This window comes from Gossypium hirsutum, chromosome A06 (genome assembly GCF_007990345.1).
Source record: "Gossypium hirsutum isolate 1008001.06 chromosome A06, Gossypium_hirsutum_v2.1, whole genome shotgun sequence".
NCBI classification, from domain to species: domain Eukaryota; kingdom Viridiplantae; phylum Streptophyta; class Magnoliopsida; order Malvales; family Malvaceae; genus Gossypium; species Gossypium hirsutum.
Window position 1 is genome coordinate 52,931,432 of NC_053429.1, and position 21,286 is coordinate 52,952,717.

The window sequence follows — 21,286 nt, forward strand, 5'->3', positions numbered from 1 at the left end:
TCCCACACTATCAAAGCCCCTTTTTGGTACACTTTTGGTTGAACTTTGAAATGGCATGTATAGGACTACCCTTTTTGTTGTTGGTCATGGACCCTTTGGTTTTGTATAAATTTGGATAGCCATGCGAAAATGGCTTATATACACTTTGAGCTTAATATTATAATCGTCTTGTATGATGTTCATTAAGAGGTAAGGAAATGTTTGGGAACGATTAGCCATTGGAATGGTTAATCATGATCATATTTTGTGCTATATATGCTAAAGGGCTAGTTGAATCATGGAAACTATGTAATAGGTAAAGTTTACCCTAAAGGCTGATGTTGGCAGCAGCAGTGATGTGGATGTGAAAAATCACTAAATATAGTAGGAATGGAATTAAATAGTGAATAAATTATGTAATCGAACCTTGATGAATCTATTTTCATAGGAAAGTAACGGAACGGTCATATGAACAGTATATTATGAGATGTTAAAGTTTTCGTGAAACAGGGCCAGAACAGTTTCTGGATTCCCTGTTCCGACTTTGGAAATTCATTATAAATTAACCAGAGATAATTAGAAGTCATTACTTACATGTATATATTCCTTGTTGAGTCTAGTTTCATTAGAAACAAACGGAATCAGTATTAAATCCCTGTACAGGGAGATATCCAAGTCGTAATGCGCAAAGGTCAGTGTAGTCGAACCCTGAAACAGGGGGGACTTTAACTAATAAACTGTACTAATTGGCTCGACCAAAAATTCTAGAAAAAAATTTGTAGATGAACATATGAGTCTAGTTTCAGGAAAAATTTACAAAACTGGTTTTTGAGTTTTAAAACTCAAGATATGATTTTTAAGGCGACAGTGATGCAGTAACCAGCTTGTCTGGAAAATTTTCAAATGGACTGTGAAAATAAATGTATTATGTCTGTTAGCACCTCGTGTTCGACTCCGGCAACGGTCTCGGGTACGGGGTGTTACATAGGAAATCATGAATCAACTCAACATATTAGCCCACACTCTCTTTTAGCCGATTATCTAAGCCAAGATAAAAGCATCAATATGCTTGCCTCTAACCGAATACATGCAACACCAATCTACCTCATGTGGCCGAATATGCATGTCTATGTTGAGGCCGATTATATGCTTAATACTTCCTACAAATATGGTTACTTGTATTGACTACATACCATTTTGTTTCAAGTTCAAAACTCGGCTAATACACATATATACACTAGTAATCAAATACTAACATTTGCACTTCACCTTACTACCAATTCTCATCTACTTCCTACCATGGCCGAATGCATCAAGACACCATACCATTTCAATTTTGGTCATGGGTTAAACAAAGAACTTAATGTCTAACTCAAAAATGCTAAAAAGAAATCCAAGAGTCATCAATCACCATCACATGTATCATTACAAAGCTTCACACTTAGCATGCAAATGACATCAACACAAGTCCACCTTAGCCGAAACTTAACTCATCTTCATGCCTCATCACCACAACATCAAACACCAACCAAGAAGACAACACCCATGGCCGAATATCATCTCCATCCCATAGCAAAGATTTAAACCATGGGCTAGGTAGAACTCAAGCTAACAACTAAAAATATGCATGAATCACATGGAACAACATCAACATACCTTAGTCTAGTGAACCACCATAGCCGATTTTCTCCAAGCTCTTTCCCTTCTTTTTCTTTCTTCTATTCGGCCAAGTTGAACAACATGAGAACTTTTTCTTTTGTTTTTCTTCATCATTTTCCTTTCATTATTTTATTACCATGCTCCTTATTTTATCATTCCTCCCATGAAACACTAACATAGCATGTTTATAATACCTTTTTACCCATAGCATGGCCGGCCACCATCCCAAGTTTTGGGTATTTTGACATGCAAGGACAACATTTTCTAGCATGCATCAATAGGCCACTTTAACATTTGCCTAGCACATTTCTAAATTTTCTCACACAAGTCCTATTTAGCAAAATTCACTTACAATTAACAAAATTCAAACATGAAATTTTCACACATGCCTATATACATATAATAAGCATCAAATATAATGGTTAATTATTTTTATGACTCGGTCTTGTGGTCCCGAAACCACTTTCCGACTAGGGTCAATTTAGGGCTGTTACATAGATCACTTTACAAGTTCATGTCTGTGAATTCGCATTTTCCCTTCCTAAAAATCACACTCCCGCAAACCTCCTTTCTTACAACGAGATTACCAGTCCAGGCTAAATCCCTTATAATATAAACTCATAAAGTATTGTCGGAATTACCAGTCCAAGTTAAATCCCCTACAACGACATATACTCAAATAAGATCGAATCTGAATTACAAGTCCAGGCTAAATTCAGAACCTAATTTGGATTACCCGTCCGGGCTAAACCCATTCACCCATATTCTTCGGGAGGGCTATATAAGGATTGGATCACCCGTCCGGGTTAGATCCTTTCTACCATCAATTCATTTTTAAGAATCCATTGAATATCCTATTTCATTCAACAGAGATTTTTCTTCATCTTATTATCAATCATGTCAATGTTTCATAAATTTTCATACATTGAGCATTCAAATCATATCCTTTTCAAGAGCGTACATTTATCATATAATCATCATTTAAGCAATCAATATACCTCACACATTGTATTTACTTGCAAATGGACTTACTTTACTTTTTACTCTTTCACAAGTTATCCAACTTAATAAAACATCATTTTATATCAAATTCTCAATATATTCAGCTATTATATAGCAAGCCATCAATGATTGAACCATCCAACATTTCATGTGCTACTAGTCATATATCATTGTTCTTATCAATTCTATATATCATTTTTTCATCACTTTTCAATATATTAAATCATGTCATTCGTGCAATAATAATATAGAATTTTCAATTCAAATATAGCATTGCAAATTTTATTGACACGCGAACTTACCTCGGAACCAAAATAGTAAAAAAGAACCTAACAGTCGATTTTCTATTTTTTACCCGATCTAGATCCAATCCTCGTTTTCCTTAATCTATAATATCACATTTAGTCTAATTATTAGTCACATTATTTAATGTGATCCAAAAATCATATTTTGGAAAAATTACGTTTTTGCCCCTAAATTTTGTCAAAATTACACTTTTTCCCCTAGGCTCGTAAAGTGATTTTTATTCAATTTTCTCACTCTATAGGCCTAGACGAACCATTTCCATAACTATAGAAAACTACAATTCTCATCAAAACACCCTTTTATGCCATTTTTACAACTTTTACAAAATGGTCATTTCGGACGTTTTCATCGAAAATCGCTTAGTAAAAGTCATTTATTTAACACCCAACACTCATTTTCTACCATTATACATTAAAATTCATGCATATCACACATGGGTAAATTTTTAAACATGAACCCTAGCTCAAATTAATGGTAGAAATAGGTAAATCGAATTACCGGGACTTAAAAAATGTAAAGAACATTAAAAACGGGGCTCGGGATCACTTACAAATGAGCTTGGAAGCTTGAACCAATCCCTAGCCATGGTTTCCATGCAAGTTTCAACTGAATGGAGAAGATGATGGCCAATTTTGGCTTATTTTCCCTTTTTAATTCTTTTAATTATTAGATTACCAAAATGCCCCTAACTTAAAAATATTTTATTACACTCATTTCATGTCTATTTTTGTCCATCACTAGCTAATGGTCTAATTTCCATCTAAGGACCTTTAATTTAAAAACTCTTAACAATTTAACCCTTCTAACATGTGGAACTCAACTTTTGCACTTTTTACAATTTAGTCCTTTTGACTAAATTGAGTGCCCAAACGTCAAAATTTTTGAACAAAATTTTCATGAAATCATCCCGTGAAATTTTAAACCATAAAAATATAATAAAATTAAAATTTTTCCTCATCAGATTTGTGGTCCCGAAACCACTATGTCGACTGGGCTTAAAATTGAGATGTTACATAAACGGAGTGTATCTAGACTGTTTTTAGCCCCACCACCAAAGAAATCGAGGGAAGCCTTTAGTCGCCTCACGTCACCATCAGGTTTTTTGGGGAAAATAAGACGAGGCTGAGTGATTCGATATTTCAGACTACTCCAGCGAACAATGTTGGCAGTGTTTGTAATGTTTCTAGACCTATTTGTGAGCATTGCGGGAAATCACACGCCGGTGAATGCAGAATTAAAACATATGTTTATTTCTGATGTGGTTCAACAGAACATTTTTTGAGAAACTACCCGAGGAATATTGGTGTTACTAATGATTAGAACATTAAACCAGTGTCAACTGAGGGAAATCGTAGTTTAACCAAAGACACGGTAGTCAAGTCTAAACCTAGGGCGCCTACCCGAGCATATGCTACTCGAGCTAGAGAGGAACCTTCTTCACCCGATGTTATTGCTAGTACCTTCTTTTTCTTTAATGTTACTATATATGCACTAATGGACCCTGGGCCAACACATTCATATATTTGCACTGCATTAGTAACAGATAAGAACATACTTGTTAAGTCAACAGGATTTGATGTTAGAGTTACGAATCGTCTAAGTCAAAGTGTTTTAGTCAATCTGATACGTAGAAAGTGTCCACTAAGAATTTAATTATGTGACTTTCTTGCTGATCTGAAGTTATTGCCTTTTTACAAATTTGATGTTATTTTGGGTATGGACTGGTGAACTTTACATGACGCTGTGACAAACTGTAGACTGAAACAATTTGATTTAAGATGTCAGAATGGTGAGTAGATTATTGTCGAGTCTAATAAACCTGATTGTGCTACAAATATTATATTGGTAATCTCCATTCAAAAATTAATCAGAAAGGGTTATGAAGCATTTTTGGCTTACATTCTTGATACTCAAGAATTGGGATTGAAGATTGATCAGGTACTGAATATTAATGAATTTATGGATGTGTTTCCAGAAGAGTTGCCTGGGTTATCTCCAAAATGGGAAGTTGAATTCGTGATTGATTTAGTTCCAAGGCCTACTCCGATATCTATTGCACCGTGCAGAATGGCACCAATAGAATTAAAATAACTTAAAACATGGTTGCAAGAGTTGATTGATAGATGTTTCATACTGCCAAGTGTGTCACCTTAGGGTGCACCAGTTCTATTAGTGAAAAAGAAAGATAGGTCATTTAGGTTGTATATTGATTATAGGAGACTAAACAAAGTCACTATAAAGAATAATTTGGATAATTTATTTTGCAATTGAAATCGAACAAGCCACAAGGAACTACATTCTTTTATGTAAACAACCATATCACGAGCTACAAACCTCGAAATCAAGTGATTCAAAAATTGCTTCAAACATGACTCAAAGATCTATTGTTTGGGCATAAGAATAGCCCAAAAAGGTAGTTGAAAGGTCTCGAAAAGTCAAGTCAATGTTTCCATTGTAAAACCCATAGAGTAAGATTGAACTTCCCACATTGAATTACAATCCTTTATGAAAATGATCATAACATGGTCTACAAGCCACAAAATCAAGTGATTCAAAAATCATTTCAAAGAAAACTTGAAGCTCTAAGATTTAGAAAATCACCCCAAAAGCTAGATGGAGCATATCCAAAAGTTCATTCGAAGTTTACCTAGTGGAATCCTACAAGATTGGTTTTAGACTCTCACATAACTTCAACTTTGTTTTCAACTGATCAAATCTTCTCCACTATTCTCTAGCTCATTAATCAAACGATGAATATACTTTATTCCAAAAACAAATACAAGTATTGAATTGAAACTTTATAAAGAAAAACAGTAATGACTTAATTTTTGTTGGTGTCAAAAATTTTGATTTTGGACAGAATATCTTAAATTGAGTCATTTTGGGAAGTTAAACTGAGAAGATTTCGAGGATGTATTCAATAAGGTGATGGAGATTCATTGATTACTGTGTAGGCATTAATTAGATTTATTAGGGATTTGAGTAGAGAGCCTAGTAATTAAGACTTATGGACTAGATTATAAAATTAGTAAAATTAGTGGTGTTAATGTGTGAATATTAAAAAAATAATTTTAATTTGAGGTTATTTTCAATTAGACCAAGTCTATTTTGACAAAATTCTCATTTTGAAGGATTAGTTGGAGGAAACTGTTTTTCGTACTTATTTTCATGAAACATTTTTTTCTTTTTTACACTCTAAAATCCTCTTAATTTTCTCTCGACTTGATATTATCTTCAAGACTACATCTCGATAAAGTGGATTTTCTATTAAATTCTTGAATTCAAACATATTTTAAACAATCAATTTCTTTGTTTTTATTAGTTTAGGTTGGTTTTTAGAAGAATAGAGGACTAGAGTTCTTTTGATTCCTTTTATTGATTTTTTTTTCTATAGCAAGTTAAATTGATTTATAATTTTAATTTAAGATTCTTGAATCTTAAAATAAGAGATTTTATTTTTAAAAATTCGTAAGTTAGCGAGAAAAAGTACAAAATAAATGACTTAGTTAATGTCATAAAAATAATTAAAAGACACATTATCATGTGAAAAATTCTTATCAAAACCTATAATAATTATTGTAGGCATGATAAAAAGTGCATTTTGTTTTCAATGTTAGGAAGGGAAACCGTAGCTTCTAGAAGGAAAGAAAGGGAAAAATTGTAGAATTAAAAAAAGGATTGAGTTCCATAATCAACTATGTAAATATCTCATCAAATATCTTCCTCCAAAGTCCCAAAAGTCTTTACTAATCATTAAAAAGGGCTTTGCCGCACCTACCTGTCCTTCACCACCAACTATCTTCCCCAAAAATACCACTGCAACGCTTTAACTGCCATCCTTCACCCATGTCCTCCCCCGCCGCCAACATCGCCACCGCCATTTCAACCCCAACTCTAGACTCCGAGTCCCCTGCCCTCCTCCAATCCATCACCTCCCATGGAGGCTACGCTTTTACCCGCATGGCCACTTTAGCCGCTGCCGGCGACCAACGCGCTGCCGAGGCCGCATGTGAGATGGCTTGGGAGCAACTTCACTCCGGTCCCTGGCACTCTGTTCTCCCCGTCTGGCGTGACGCTTACTCCATGGCCTGCCTACATGTGGCCAAATTCCATTTATCCAATGGTGAGTTCAGAGATGCCCTTAGGTCTTTGGACATGGGCATCATAATGGGCGGTCCTTTGCTTAGGAAAGATTTGGACTCCGCAATCGAAGGCGTTTTGGCCGCCAAGTCCAGACACTATCATAACGGAGTAGCTGATAATGATAAAGAAGGTCACGGAGAGGCAGGGTCCCGATTGCTGGTTTCTCCACAGGAGTTCGATAAGTCCGAGGTAAGGTTCGTTTTCTACATTTAAAAAAAAAATCTTTTGGTTGTTCTAATGAAATTGGAGATTGTTAAAGACAGACTGTACTTATAGATAGAAAAATGCATTGAAAATATTCTTCTTCCTTGGAATGAAAAACCAATTGTTGTAATATTATCTTAACTAATCATGATTAGTAATAATGTTTATGATAGTATAAACATAGTTATAATGTTAATTGGTTAAATTTAGGGTTTATTGTAGTTTCCGTGTGGAGATTGCTTTTGATGTTGAAGCCAAAAGCATGTTTGGATGCGTGCTAGAATATACCTTTTAATAGTTGACAATGAAAGTTTTTTGATCTTTTAGTATTTAATAATAAGATATACATGAATTTGGGTTTCATTTTTCTAATTGAATGAGATTATGAGTTTTACCAGTTTCTTTTGCTTTTTATCAACTCAGAACAAATTTAATGTCAATAAAAACTCAAAAACTATATGAAGTTTTAGTTTTTCTCTTCTGTGAATTGATTATAGTGTCTGTTGTTTGATTCCCTTGTGGATGTGTTAGAACAAACTTTTACTTCATCAGATTATTGGAAGAAAAAGAAAATGCTCAAATGCAGAATCCCTTTGAGTTTCTTATGCTTATGTGAGTTCAGTGTCCATCTGATTTGTTGCATAATTATAAAAACAGAGTGAGTAGACATCTTTTTTAAAGTTAGAGGACCTAAATTCCTCTAATTCCATTTTGTTATTATAACATAATTTTTGGTCTTCTTTTGTACTTTTCTTACCGAGTTTGTGCTTTTAGCTAGTGGCACTAGCTCAATTAGGCACATTCTGTATAGTATAAATAAATACTATCTATAACAATTTTATTTTTCTTTTTCGAGTATGTATTGATGGTTTGATTCTTGCTTCATCTATGCTTGTGCCTTCAATGAATAAAACATTGAGGATATTATTAATAGAATTTTACTTTTTCTTCTCTTTGTGGTTAAGTTTGATTTGATGCTTACAATATAAATACCATGGTTTCCATCTATTGCTAACTTGTTATGTGGATTCTATTGGTTAAACTACCCCACAAGTCCCTGGATTATAGATTGAAGTGTAAATAGGCTCTCTATTTTAAAACTGAGTAATATTGTCTTGGTCTCTCTCTCTCTCTTGTTTTTTTGGTCCTCGTCTATTTAATTCTGAAACAATGAGGTAACCTTGAATGTTAAAAAAAATTCTGACTTGTTTTTTAAAGTGATCTGGAAAAATATATAAAACTAAAATTCAGCATTTTCAAAACGCCACAAGGACTAAATTTTGTTCACTTTAAACATGACAAGTCAGCATCTTTTAACACCATAACCTTACTGTCGTTTATAATTTTACATATTAGCTCCTAAAATTATAGTACAAGGATCCACCAGGTAGTTTAACAACGGTGTTTCTTATTTTTATTTTGTTAAAAATGAACAATAACCATGACATACAGACACATGCTCACAAGGAAAAAGGGTATAACTGTGATATGCTACTTTCAGAAATTGTAGCTGTGTGTATTATTTTATTCTTCAAAGTAAAAACAGGGTAACTTGTCCATTTGTCATTTCTTTAGTTCTTTTAGATACTTATATTCATAAATAATATTTTACATCATTTTATCATGTTGGCTAGCTCCTTTTTCCTGTAATTTATTATTTTTTGAATAGGATGGTTGAATATTTCTGATAAAGAGAAATTGGTATGGTAGCATGATATCTGAGTTTAATCTCTGTTTCTGTTTTGTTCTGATCCTATAGGTACTACGAATTTTACCAATAAGGTCATTGTCTTCCAAGATTGTGGGGAAGAGGTCCGCCCTATCTTTGGAGGCATTTCTATGTGAATATTTCCTCTCAGGTTCTCCGGTTATAATTACTGACTGTATGGCTCACTGGCCAGCTAGGACAAGGTGGAATGATATGGATTATTTAAGAAGGATTGCTGGTGATCGTACTGTCCCAGTTGAGGTGATTAACCTTCCTTTTTTTTTTTTTTTTGAAAATTCAGTAGAGATCAAATCTGTAACAAATGATTTGCTACATTATATTTTCCTCACATATGTTCTCCTACCTGCATATATACTATTTTGTCTTTTAAACAGTAATTTATCTGATCTTTTCTACATAATTTGATCTTTTAAACATATTTATTTGATCTTTTCTACATATTAAGTCACTTAACTGGGAATATTTCTTTGATACCGATCTTAATTATTTTCTCACAGCATTTAAGCTAAGGTGCATTCTTGTGTGGATCTTGATAATCTAATGCGGGTTTGTGGCTCATCTTTTGTATCTTACATAGATCCTGATAGTTTTAGTTTGGTTCCGAAGGCAATTTGTGTCTTCATATGCTCAATGAGCAATTGCCTAGGTTAAAGATCCTTATGCTTTAGTTTCTTTTGTGGGCATTGTAATGAATTTACTCAATCTTGAGGCACTTGCAAAGAGTCACGTATCTGAGTGTTTTCTTGATTGTAAGGTTACTAAATGGTTGATCTTCTAGTGTATCCCAACTGATTATTATTCCTTAGCGGATGGAGCCATTATTGCCAAAATTGAACCCAGATATCCTTCTACATCTAGAGTAATGTACTTACCTTGTTACAATCAGACAATCAAGTGGGCTCACACCCGGTATTTGCAAATATTTAAGCTTTCCACTAAACCCAACCCTTCTTAATCCGTCGGTTATCATATCGTTTTGCTTACTTTGTTTTGCTTGACTAATGATTATGTGATCATGTGTAGTTCTCAGGCAATTTAGTTGAGCAATGGAATCCTTCTCCAGGTAATAGGATTCTTAATGATCATAATGGAAAAAAGCTTCAGATCTTTCCTTTGACGGATGAATCTTTCAGGGAACGTTGTAGTTGGGTGTTTGGTGAATTAAACAAGCTTTCATCATTTATTCAGCAACAAAACAAAAAGGAATTCTTGTACATACACTATTATTTAAAGGGCCGATGGGTCAGTGTCACCCATTGACCAGTCCCAACTCAATTGGGAAATTACTGAAAACCTGTTCCTTTAATAAAATAACAAACATTAATATGACTATTTTTGTCATTTTAATGTAAAATCTAGAGAAATGCAAAAAATAAGGTTTGAACCTAAAACATCAAACTTTAATAACTTCACTATTTCAACCGAAGTCTCAGTTATTTTTTTATCAAATTTTTTATAAATACATTTGATATATAAGTTTTTGTTCCACCCACATCATGGGTAATGCCATAATCTAGTTAGAATCTTTTCATAATATTCTTGCTGTAAGAAATGATTGGTTAACCTTCCCCAATACTTAAAAATGGTTAACTGAAAGAACTTAAGGATTGGTCTAGATGGTTCAGCCACCCACTTTTGGACTTAGGAGCGGAAATAAAATGATTTGCTGAAGTCTTAAAAAATTGTAAAGTTATTCTTCACTTAACTACCTAGTTATTGTCACTAAGAAATCCTATTATGGATGGAGATTGTATTATTGAGAGCTATTTAATTCTATTTCCTTTATTTATTTTTGGCAAGTTATTACCATGAAGATAATTAAACTGAAAGCTGGTAAAGCTTGGAATGCTTTTCAGGTAGGAAAAAACTACTTGTGTTCAGAGTGGAAGCAAGAGCTTGTTACATTTTCTGAGTTTCTCGAGAGGGTTCAATCTACAGGCTGCAGTAGTAAGGCCCCTACATATTTGGCACAACACCAATTGTTTGATCAGGTAGTATTATCCTCTTATTTTATTCTTGTGAGATTTAATTTCACTGTTATGTATTGAAGCTGCATTAATGCTACTACAATAATGCAGATAAATGATTTGCGGAAAGACATTTCTATTCCTGACTATTGTTGTGCTGGTGGTGGGGAGCTGAGATCTCTCAATGCATGGTTTGGTCCAGCTGGGACAGTTACACCTTTGCACCATGACCCACACCATAATATCCTTGCTCAGGTACTGTCATGCATTGATTAATCCTAACAAATGGTAAGGTGAATCATGGTCTCCAATGAAACTTTTTTCATATCTCATGAGTCTAAAGACAAATACCTTTGCACCATGATCCACACCATAATATACTCGCTCATGAGTCTTGAGATGGTAGGTTTGTTTTCAGTTTTGGAGTTTAGATTATAATAGTAGCGGTAGCTTGACTCATGTTCCCCATGCTGCAATACATTATTGACATGCTATCTTGTGCTATTAGTTTAGTATTATGGACTCATGTTTAAAGTAGGCTCCAAATCGGTATATGTCCAACTGGTTTAGATTTGTAAATGAGTAGTTTACCATCCAACTAGTTCACAAAAGAGAATTTCTTTTTTTTTTTTTAGTAAATTATGAGTAGCAGCACGCAAGGGCTCCTTCAAATGAATTGTATGAAGGGGATTCTTTAATCAGGGAGAACATCTTAATCAACATTGTTGCATATTCCATTATGCTCTTTGATACATTTAGGTCATCATGCATTTTATTTTTGCTTCAGATTTGTGCAAAATTAGACATCCAGACTACTAGTTTAAAAGATGATTTGGGGTCATTGGATAAAAACCTGTGGCATTTTCTTGGAATGGTTTGCATGAAATTTGAAATGTTCTAATCTTTTAAATCATCTACTTTTCTTTTTGAATAAATTTCAAAGTTTTAACATAATGTGCTTTCTGGTAAGCACCGAATCATCTCTAGGGTCACATTTCTTACATACAATGATAAGGGGCCTTCAGTCAAGCATCTCCTAGCAGGAAAAGGGTAATAGGGAGTGTTAGGTTAGCATGTAGCATTTCTTGAGCTATGTTTTTCAAGAGCATCAATTCTTCATTGATGATTGTTGACCTATGCTTCTCTTCATGAGTATTGTTCAACTAGCTATTTTAGCTCTACACTCTTCAACAGCTCAATTACAATGACTCTTGTATAAACTTTTTTTTAAGCTTTTGAAATGGTTTTCAGGCAATTTTCTTTTCCCTTATGCTGCATTATCTATGAACGCTTGTTGGTGGGTAGCAGGTCCAATTTAATTCTGCATGGATTTAACTCAATGGATACTCTGCTCCTTATTTTAGGTTGTTGGTAAGAAGTATGTGAGACTCTACTCGGCTAAATATTCTGAGGAGCTTTACCCATACAGCGAAACCATGCTCAACAATTCCAGCCAGGTATCCACTTACTTGATCCCCTCTCTTGGATTGATGAACTTTGTGTAAGAGATGAAACTGATATTGTAGTGTTTCATCCGTGGAGACTTTTTAAGACATGCACATTCTCTCACTTGGACAAGTAAATGACTTGCCTGAATACTTTTCATGATAAAATTTGCATTACAGTGTTCCATCCATGTATACTCTTAAGACATGAACAAAAAGACACTCACTTGGACATGGAAACACCTTTTTTTCTATTGTCTTGGCGAATCCAATGTGCACATCTAGCATTAGATTGACCACTTTTTCATTTAAGGGCTTGGTCATGATTTTTAGTTTGATTTATAACCATTTTCAGCAAGGTTGGTACTTTTTTAGATTTCTTCTAGTTGTAGTATATGTTTTGCTCTGTTAATTTACAGCTGAGCAGACTTTGGTTAGGCAAGGAGCAGCATGTCTTGTATTGATTTTAAAGAAACACTTGCTTTAATAGATTTTTGTTCATTGGTGTGCTCCATTATTTTTTTCTTAAGAAAAAAATTAAATTTCTCCTAAATGTTAGGCGGTAAAATCTGATGTGTTGGGACAAAAGGAAATCATTGAACTACTTATGAATTTCATATAGAGCTGTTTTTTATAAGAGCTGTTTATTTTGTTATGCGTCTTTTATCAGTTAATATGAAAAGCTTTAGCGACAAACACTGACCAAAGATGTATGTTATGCAGGTTGATCTGGACAACATAGATGAGGTAGAGTTTCCAAAGGTGCGTGACTTAGAATTCATAGACTGCATTTTAGAGGAAGGTGAAATGCTTTATATCCCACCGAAATGGTGGCATTATGTGAGATCATTAACGACAAGTTTTTCAGTCAGCTATTGGTGGAGTACCGATTCTGGAAGTTCAATGGTGTCTTAGAATATGTAAACATTTAGTATTCTTTCTATGTCTATGTTTTAAAATTCTTTTTGGAAGAGAAGTGGACTTCATGTATATCAAAACCTTTGCTGGCAAAATTTACGTGCAGCCAGCCTGAAAGAGAAGCAATGATAATAGTGTATTTATGCGTGTATGGGGAGTTTTTATCTTTGAACTCGCCCTAGTTTACCGGATAGGTTTGATATCGAACATCTTTCCAAGCAAGCTCTCTCTCTCACTACACAAACATATGATTTATTATCCATATCGTCTTTTTTTTATATAATATTTAGAACTCTACTCATATTCATTCTTCAACTCTTAAATAGAATGATAAATGTGTTCTGATATGTTCAAATTTACGCCCCCCTTCGTTGGTAATAATGTTGATGTCAATCAAGTTAAGATTTAGTTAGCATAAATTGTTAAAATTTTAAAATTAATAATTTTATTTATTTAAATATGTAACTTTATTATTTATTAATTTATATTGAAAATGATAAATTTTTTTATTAATTTAATGAAATTTTAAATTAATTATTTTTCAATATTTAAGTATGTAATTTTTAATAATCCATTGGGTAAATTACTTAGTTAACCATTCAATTTTTTAGACTTTTTATTTTGATTACTTAAATTTAAAAAACTTATAATTTAATTATTATTATTAGAAAAACTTTTATTTTAGTCTATCAGTAATCCCACATCTGTCTAGGCACAGCAAATCCAAATATAATATAACTTTTCCACCAATCGAATTTTTCTTTCATTTTTTTTTGTCATATTTCATTTTTCTTCCCTAGCAAGAGATGTAGGACTTGGGGAAACAACCTCTGAACATTGTCGCTGTCCTTTTTACCGGTATTATCGAATCAAACACGCTGATTTTGCTTATAGTACACACCCTTTACGCCTCAATGGCCATCCCCATATCTTTCATCTCTCCATAAAATCTCGTTTCAGCACTTCCCACAGCCATTCATTTGGGATCTCTGTTTTCATATCGGTGACTACTCTGTTTCTATTATATCTCTCTTTTAATTTCATCATTATACTTTTAAATTTGTTTTTTCTTTTTCCTTTTTTTGCCATAATCAAAGTATTTATTTTCTTGTCAAATCATATAAATTTCTTCACTATCCACATGCTCTTATAATTCCCATTACTGTATCTGTCATTGTCAATTTCGTTTAAGATCTGTTGTTTTAAACTTGGGCTGTTTGTTTTTTTTTTTTGAGAATAAATTTATAATCTTTTTGGGTTTCCAAAATGTTAGCTTTTAGCTTTGAATCCACTAAAAAACAATATGCTACTGGCAGTTTAGTAGTTGTTTATGCACTTTGTTCAAGCATACCTATTGTTATAACCAAATTCAGTTACCTAGGTTTATTGACTGCATTACATAACTTCTGCTTTAGGGGTCTGGGTTTTGGGCAAATTTGGATTTTTACATCATGAACCATGCGAATGTGGATACTTCCATAGTGTTTAGATCACTGACACCCTTTTTGGGTTGCCTTGGCTGATATAAAGATTAGGAGGCAAACCTTGTCCTTCAAAGCTCACATTTATGTCTCTTTTGATCATTTTGAGTGGTACTGTTCAGTATGTAGCTACTGATTCCGCTTTTACTTTGATTGCTTATTCATGGGCGTTTGCGTATTTGGCTACCATCACTACTGAAATGATTTACATTGAGCATTTGGTGATGAACCTTGGATTGAGTTCTTGGGGCTTTGTGTTGTACAATAATTTGTTGTCCTTATGATGTTAGAAAAGGTGGTACGCAAAAGAAACTTATAAAGTAAGAAAGAAAAATTAAGGAAAGAAACAAATAGATTTGAACTGTGATTCAGGCTTTAATTTGCTTCTAGGACACACAACAAGTCTTAAAATAACAAAATATAACGGTAAAAATGACATTATTGAATTTTACATGTAGAAACTTATTACGTAACCTGTGGTACAAGTTACGTTTTTCTCTAACATTGTAACTTTTCAAAAAAACAATGTTTTTTTAATTTAATGTATTTTCTGAAAGTTGTGTATTTAAATATATTTGCTCAACGCAAATAAAATAATTGTTATAATTTTTTCAAAAATAGAAATAATAATCATATGTACATAAAGTCCAAGAATCGACCTTTTGACCTGTAAATTTATACATAACATCTAATAAGTAAGCCCACTTAATTAATGGGCAAGACACTCAATTATCCAAATTGTAAAGAATTTAATATTTGTTAGTAAGGTGGGATTACTAACATTGCAAACTATTAACAGATGAACTATATTTTAGGTTTTGATTGGAGAATACGATTAGGTTGTTTCCCATGAAAGTTCCAAACAAGAACAGGGACCAAAAATGGAAATTAAACTAGTACCAACACAACCTCAAAGAGCTAATCAAGATAGCTATGAGATGCATATAACAACAGAGGGTAGTTCTAAAGCAGCGAAGGCATCTTTGGTTCTTAGAAGTTGGTGTGGGGTGATATGATCAAGTTGGGTGTTGGAGGCAGAAGCATGGGAGGGAAACAAAGTTGGGGAAGAAGAATAATAAAATATGACAAAAAAGAAAGAGAAAATTTTTTTATTGGTGAAAGAGTTAGATTAGTGAAAATTTTCTAAGGGTAGTGACTAAATTACAAGGTTTTTTTTTATTTTTTTATTTGAGTGATCAAAATGAAAACGCTTAAAAAGTTTGGGTAACCAACTAAGTAGTTTATATTAATTTATTTTATTTAATTTTATAGCAATATAAGAGAACATAAGTTTGAGTGCGCTGAATCTCATTATTCTCCTATTTATGGGTTGGAGAGAGACTATATGTAGTTTTAGATATTGTCTTCTCAAAAAGAACATATATGAATTCAAAATAAAATTCTATTACTTTGTAATTAAAAATATAAAAATAAATAAATTAAATAGAAAATAAATAGATAAACAATACGAAAGGCATAAACAAGTCTGTAACATCTCACATAGTTTAAAAAAGTAATTCTATTCATCCTAACTTGTTCTCGTCACTAGCATATACAAGTCTTTTCACATAATCTCATTTTGCATAAAAATCTAAAATATATGATCTAATCCTTGGTCTCTACGTATGTAGGCTATGGACGACACCTAATGTAACTAAGAAGCAACTCGCAACTGTACACATTTGCAACCATACTGTCAATGTATTATCAATTCTTTTACGCCTCTCACTTTGTACTATTAAAGGCAAACAAATCATTACTGCAAGATATTAAAGTGTTACATATATTCAAATCATAGGAAAATGATCACATTTCTTCAATATTAATCTCAATAACAATAAAACAAAATCAAAGAATTTAATTGCAGAAGAACTTACAATAATTCAGTGAATACAAGAGGCTTAAGTGTGGGTGGAAGAAGCAATCAAGCAAGCCAAAGAAGAAGATAAAGCAATAACACATTGACAAAGAAAAATGAACAATACATATTAAGAATCTTTGCAAAGCACAAAATAGAAATTACAACTATCTTTGCAAGTAAAAAACCTGAAATTGATTTCTTTATAAAATTTCATTCAACAAAACCGACTTTTTATTTAGCAAATAACAATGTCTTAAACAAAAATTATAGTTGTTTTAAAAATGATATTTAAAGCAACTAAATTACTTTAAAATATTTAAAGATAATATAAATAAATAAATAAAATTAAAATCAAAAACTATAATTTTCAATGTTCCAATAGCCCATGAAATTGATTGGGTTATGTTCATTATCAGCTCCAAGGATGGCCTTCGATTTTGGGGCCAATTAAAAGATTTAGTTTTTATTTAAGATTTAAAACTTAGCAACTAAGAAATGTATTACTATATAAAAAGGAGAAAAAGACAAGCTAAATGTAAATTAATATTTCTTTCACAAAATACATGCTCGGAGAATTACTATATAATTATTAATAAATTAATCTCACTAGTTGTAAAATGATACCAATGGTAAAAACATTATACAAGTCATTGTCTTATATCTTAAATTGCATTACAATCCATCTATTTGAAAAATAAACAAAATGGTTATTGTACATTACGAAAAATGAGCAAGATGACCCCTTAAAAGAACAAAACTAGATTAAGTTGGTGTAGCTTAAATACCCAAAAGTTCATAATCTCGACTCTAAAAAGAAAAATGTCAACAAAGAGTTACTGATTTTTAATTAATAACTAGTGTATGTTTGTATAATCCAACATCAATTCATGCAAGCTCCCTATTTTCTCTTTTTTACTTCCATGACTGCAAATAAATAAAAGGTAGTGACTGCAATATGTCTTAATCTCTAAGTTTAAAATTTATTGCATTTCAATCAAAGAGAAAAATGGGTGCTCTGTAAAAAAAAATCAGCCAAAGACGAAGAGAGGAGAAAAATAGTATAATTGATGCCTTTGATAAGATGAAGTTCTTAGATAAATTAGAACAGTTATAAGTAATGTGGATTTATAAACAACGTGACATCTTCAACAAAAGAAATAAGAAAAAGCTTCAAAAGATTCTATTCTCTCATCCAGTTTAAAGTTCCAAACAGGAGAAAGTAGGATTCGCAAAATTAATGATGAACATCTAAAGAAACATATATAAATTCTGTAACGTCCCCCTACCCGAGACCGTTGCCGGAGTCAAGCAGGAGACATTACAAAACTTATCTTAGCACTTAAACAGTTTTCGTAGTAAACTATCCATCTGCATCACGGTCGCTAAAAAAATCATATCTCGAGTTACGAAACTCGAAATCCAATTCTGTAAATTTTCCCTGAAACTAGACTCATATATCTACTTACTAATTTTTTTCTAGAATTTTTGGTCAGGCAACTTAGTACAATTTATTAGAAAAAGTCTCCCCTATTTCAGGGTTCAGCTACTCTGACCCTTGTGCACTACGAATCAAATTTCTTCCTGTACAAAAATCCAATGACTATGCCATTTGTTTCAATTAAAAATAGACTCAATAAAGAATCCATATATATAAATTTTGAGTCCTAATTCTTAATACACAATTTATGGTGAATTTTTAAAATCAAAATAGGGAATCCAGAAATTTCTCTAACCCTGTTTCACCAAAACGTAAATATCTCATAAAATACAACTCTTTTACCTATTTTGTTTCTTCCATATAAAAATAGATTCATTAAGCTTCAATTACATATTTTATTCATCATCTAATTCACTTTATACTATTTTTGGTATATTTTCAAAGTTGGACTACTGTTACTGTCCAAATCTGTTTTAGTATAAAATGTTGATAACTAAGTTTATAACATCTTCATTTCTTCTCTCTACAATATTTACCAACACTTCCTCTTATTACTCTTCACTAACATATCAAAACATACCATACTTAAGGTTTTGGTAACATTTACAAAACATACCAAAATATCACTTAACAACTTAGATATTTTTAAAATGACCAAAAGACATCCTAGGTACAATGCCATTTTCCAAAAAGATAGAAACTTCACCAATTTGAGTTCGGGGATCGGCTTGTATGCTGAGTCCTTATACTTTCGTACCTAGCCTGCGCACGGAAACAAACCGTACGCTGAGAATACTCTCAGTGGTATTTCTATAAACAATAGCTTAATCAACTTTAAAACATGGTAATTCAAACACATTATTGCTATTATTCAATATCAATCAGTACTTTAATAATCTTTACTTTATTTACCCTTATTAACATAACTCGGACACTAACGGATACATGGATCCAACCCACACTCCGGGATAAGCACATAGTGCTTCATCGGAACAAATCCGGAACTTTAACATTATAGTACACAAAGTACTTAATCGGAACAAATCCGGAACTTTAACAGTAGTCGACACATAGTGTCTCATCGACTCAATGTCGGAATATCCCAATACTTCCAATTCCTATGACATGTCAACTATATCCGACTAGCCCGACACTGTTAATAGGGTATTCAAAATCACATTCATTTCAATATGGTAAAAATACTTACCTCATTCACATTTTCATACAATATAAATATCAAATATAGCAATAACGATTAAGCTCGGTTTATAGAAATACAAACCACTATTTATCGAATTTAATCGATATCTTTGTTCACTTTCTCTTTTCCCTTCTTTGATGACGTATCCGGTGCTACATTTGCTACTAACAATCATACAATTAAAAATCATCAATATATTAATTCATAAAACACATTTTCACTTTCTACCAAACTTTTACAAAAATTCCAATTTCATCCTTTTTCCATTACTAATCTTTTTTTCTTTAACTTAAGCTTCATATTCTCTTTTAATCAACTCATTAACAATTTCTAACTCATAAAATTCATTATAAAACATAAATTTTGAGCTCTATTCAACTTAGTCCCTATTTAAACCTAACTTAGAAATTCCTTTAACTAATCACTTCTAACTTCAATTTCTATCAATTTAACCCATAAAACCTCAATTTATTCAACTAAATCAATATCTAAAAATTCTTTATTTTTCTTCATTTTAACCTCATACATGTAGAAGTTTGAATTAGGCATCCATAAACATAAAAATCATAAGAAAATGAGCTAAAACAACTTACCAATCAAACTTTAGGGCCTTAATCCTGAAATTTCCCTTTTTTATTTCTTTCTTTCTTTCTTCTTTCTTTCACGTTTGCTCTCTGTTAGTCTTTCTATCTTCTTTTTCTATTTTATCAATTTTACTTATTATACATTATTAACCTATAATAAATATAAAACTAACATGTGTAATAGCTATAACATAAAATATCTTATAGCTATTACACATATATACCAACTATTACACACGTTATTCAATATTAACACACACATGACACTTAGGGTCTAATTACTAGATTAGTCCCTTTTACTTCTTTAATCTATAATTAAACTTTTATTCCTTATGCAATTTAGCCCTTTAAACTAAATTCAAGCTACTTCACTTAATTAAACACTAAATAACCATTCAACTATAATTCATAAATATTTCTAATAAATATTCATGAATAAATTTCACGGAAACAGTGCTCAAGACTCAATTTCTGATACCGTAACTTTCGGTTCATTACAAATTCAGCAAGAAGTATAGGATTTTATTTACTTGGCAGCTTGAAGCATGTAATCTAAAAGTGGACCAAAAACAATTTACGGAAAAACATAAAACTAACCAAAGATCTTATATAAGAAGGAAGGTGTTTAGGTTTACTCTCATACCCCCTAATAGAATCCAATTGCAACTCAGAAATATGCTAAAGCAACCTGATAATCTCATTCAAAAATGTGTGCCAAAGAAAATATATCTGGACATGAAACAACTATTTCAATAAGGTAATTAAGAATGAGGATTGCAAAACTTAATTTATTACTATTTCAAACAGTAACAATTGAAGGAGCATCTAAACTACAACACATATGATAAAGGATGTAAAATCTTCGATACAATAGATGGCATAGATAAATGAAGAAAAACACCGACCATGTATAAAATAAATTATAATTAATAACAATTTCGAGCTCACAAAACATAAAACATGTATCACCTAAAAATGATCCTGTTTTCTTAGTTCAAATAACTTAATAATTTATAATCAAATTAATTTCCATGTGAAATACAAATGGCATGCTCATTACCTTGAAAACACCCCCAATCAAAACCTACATATTCATTTATAAAGCAATAGTTAATATAGGTAAGGCAAGATGACATCTAGACTTGACAGAAGAATTCTTCAGGATGCATAAGTTCTCATTAGTCATTACCAAAATTATAAAAGAAGGAAAAATGTAACCATATAGTTAACTAACCATAAAGGAAAAGAAATAAACAACACAAGAATGTGATGCATATATTTGATTAGTAACTTGTCCTATTCAATATCATAACATAATGAGCAATAAAATCCCTAGAATTGTGTTGAACATCATTTTTAAGCAACTCTT

The 21,286-nt window shown here is 32.1% G+C and overlaps 1 protein-coding gene across 1 annotated transcript; it reads left to right on the forward strand.

The window, feature by feature from the left end:
- Positions 1-6,638: 6,638 nt before the first annotated feature.
- LOC107962150 (lysine-specific demethylase JMJ30) lies at positions 6,639-13,574 on the forward strand. Its single transcript, XM_016898399.2, has 7 exons — positions 6,639-7,278; positions 9,053-9,262; positions 10,879-11,013; positions 11,101-11,244; positions 12,354-12,446; positions 13,158-13,196; positions 13,303-13,574. Exons 1-7 carry the CDS (start codon positions 6,793-6,795, stop codon positions 13,465-13,467), a joined length of 1,272 nt encoding a protein of 423 aa, XP_016753888.1. The 5' UTR covers positions 6,639-6,792; the 3' UTR covers positions 13,468-13,574.
- Positions 13,575-21,286: the final 7,712 nt, after the last annotated feature.

Coding starts and splice junctions, on each gene's coding strand:
- LOC107962150 (XM_016898399.2), top strand. CDS start 6,793: ATGTCCTCCCCCGCCGCCAACATCGCCACCGCCATTTCAACCCCAACT. Junction 11,014..11,100: donor AACACCAATTGTTTGATCAG/GTAGTATTATCC, acceptor ACAATAATGCAG/ATAAATGATTTGCGGAAAGA. Junction 13,197..13,302: donor ATGAGGTAGAGTTTCCAAAG/GTGCGTGACTTA, acceptor CAAGTTTTTCAG/TCAGCTATTGGTGGAGTACC.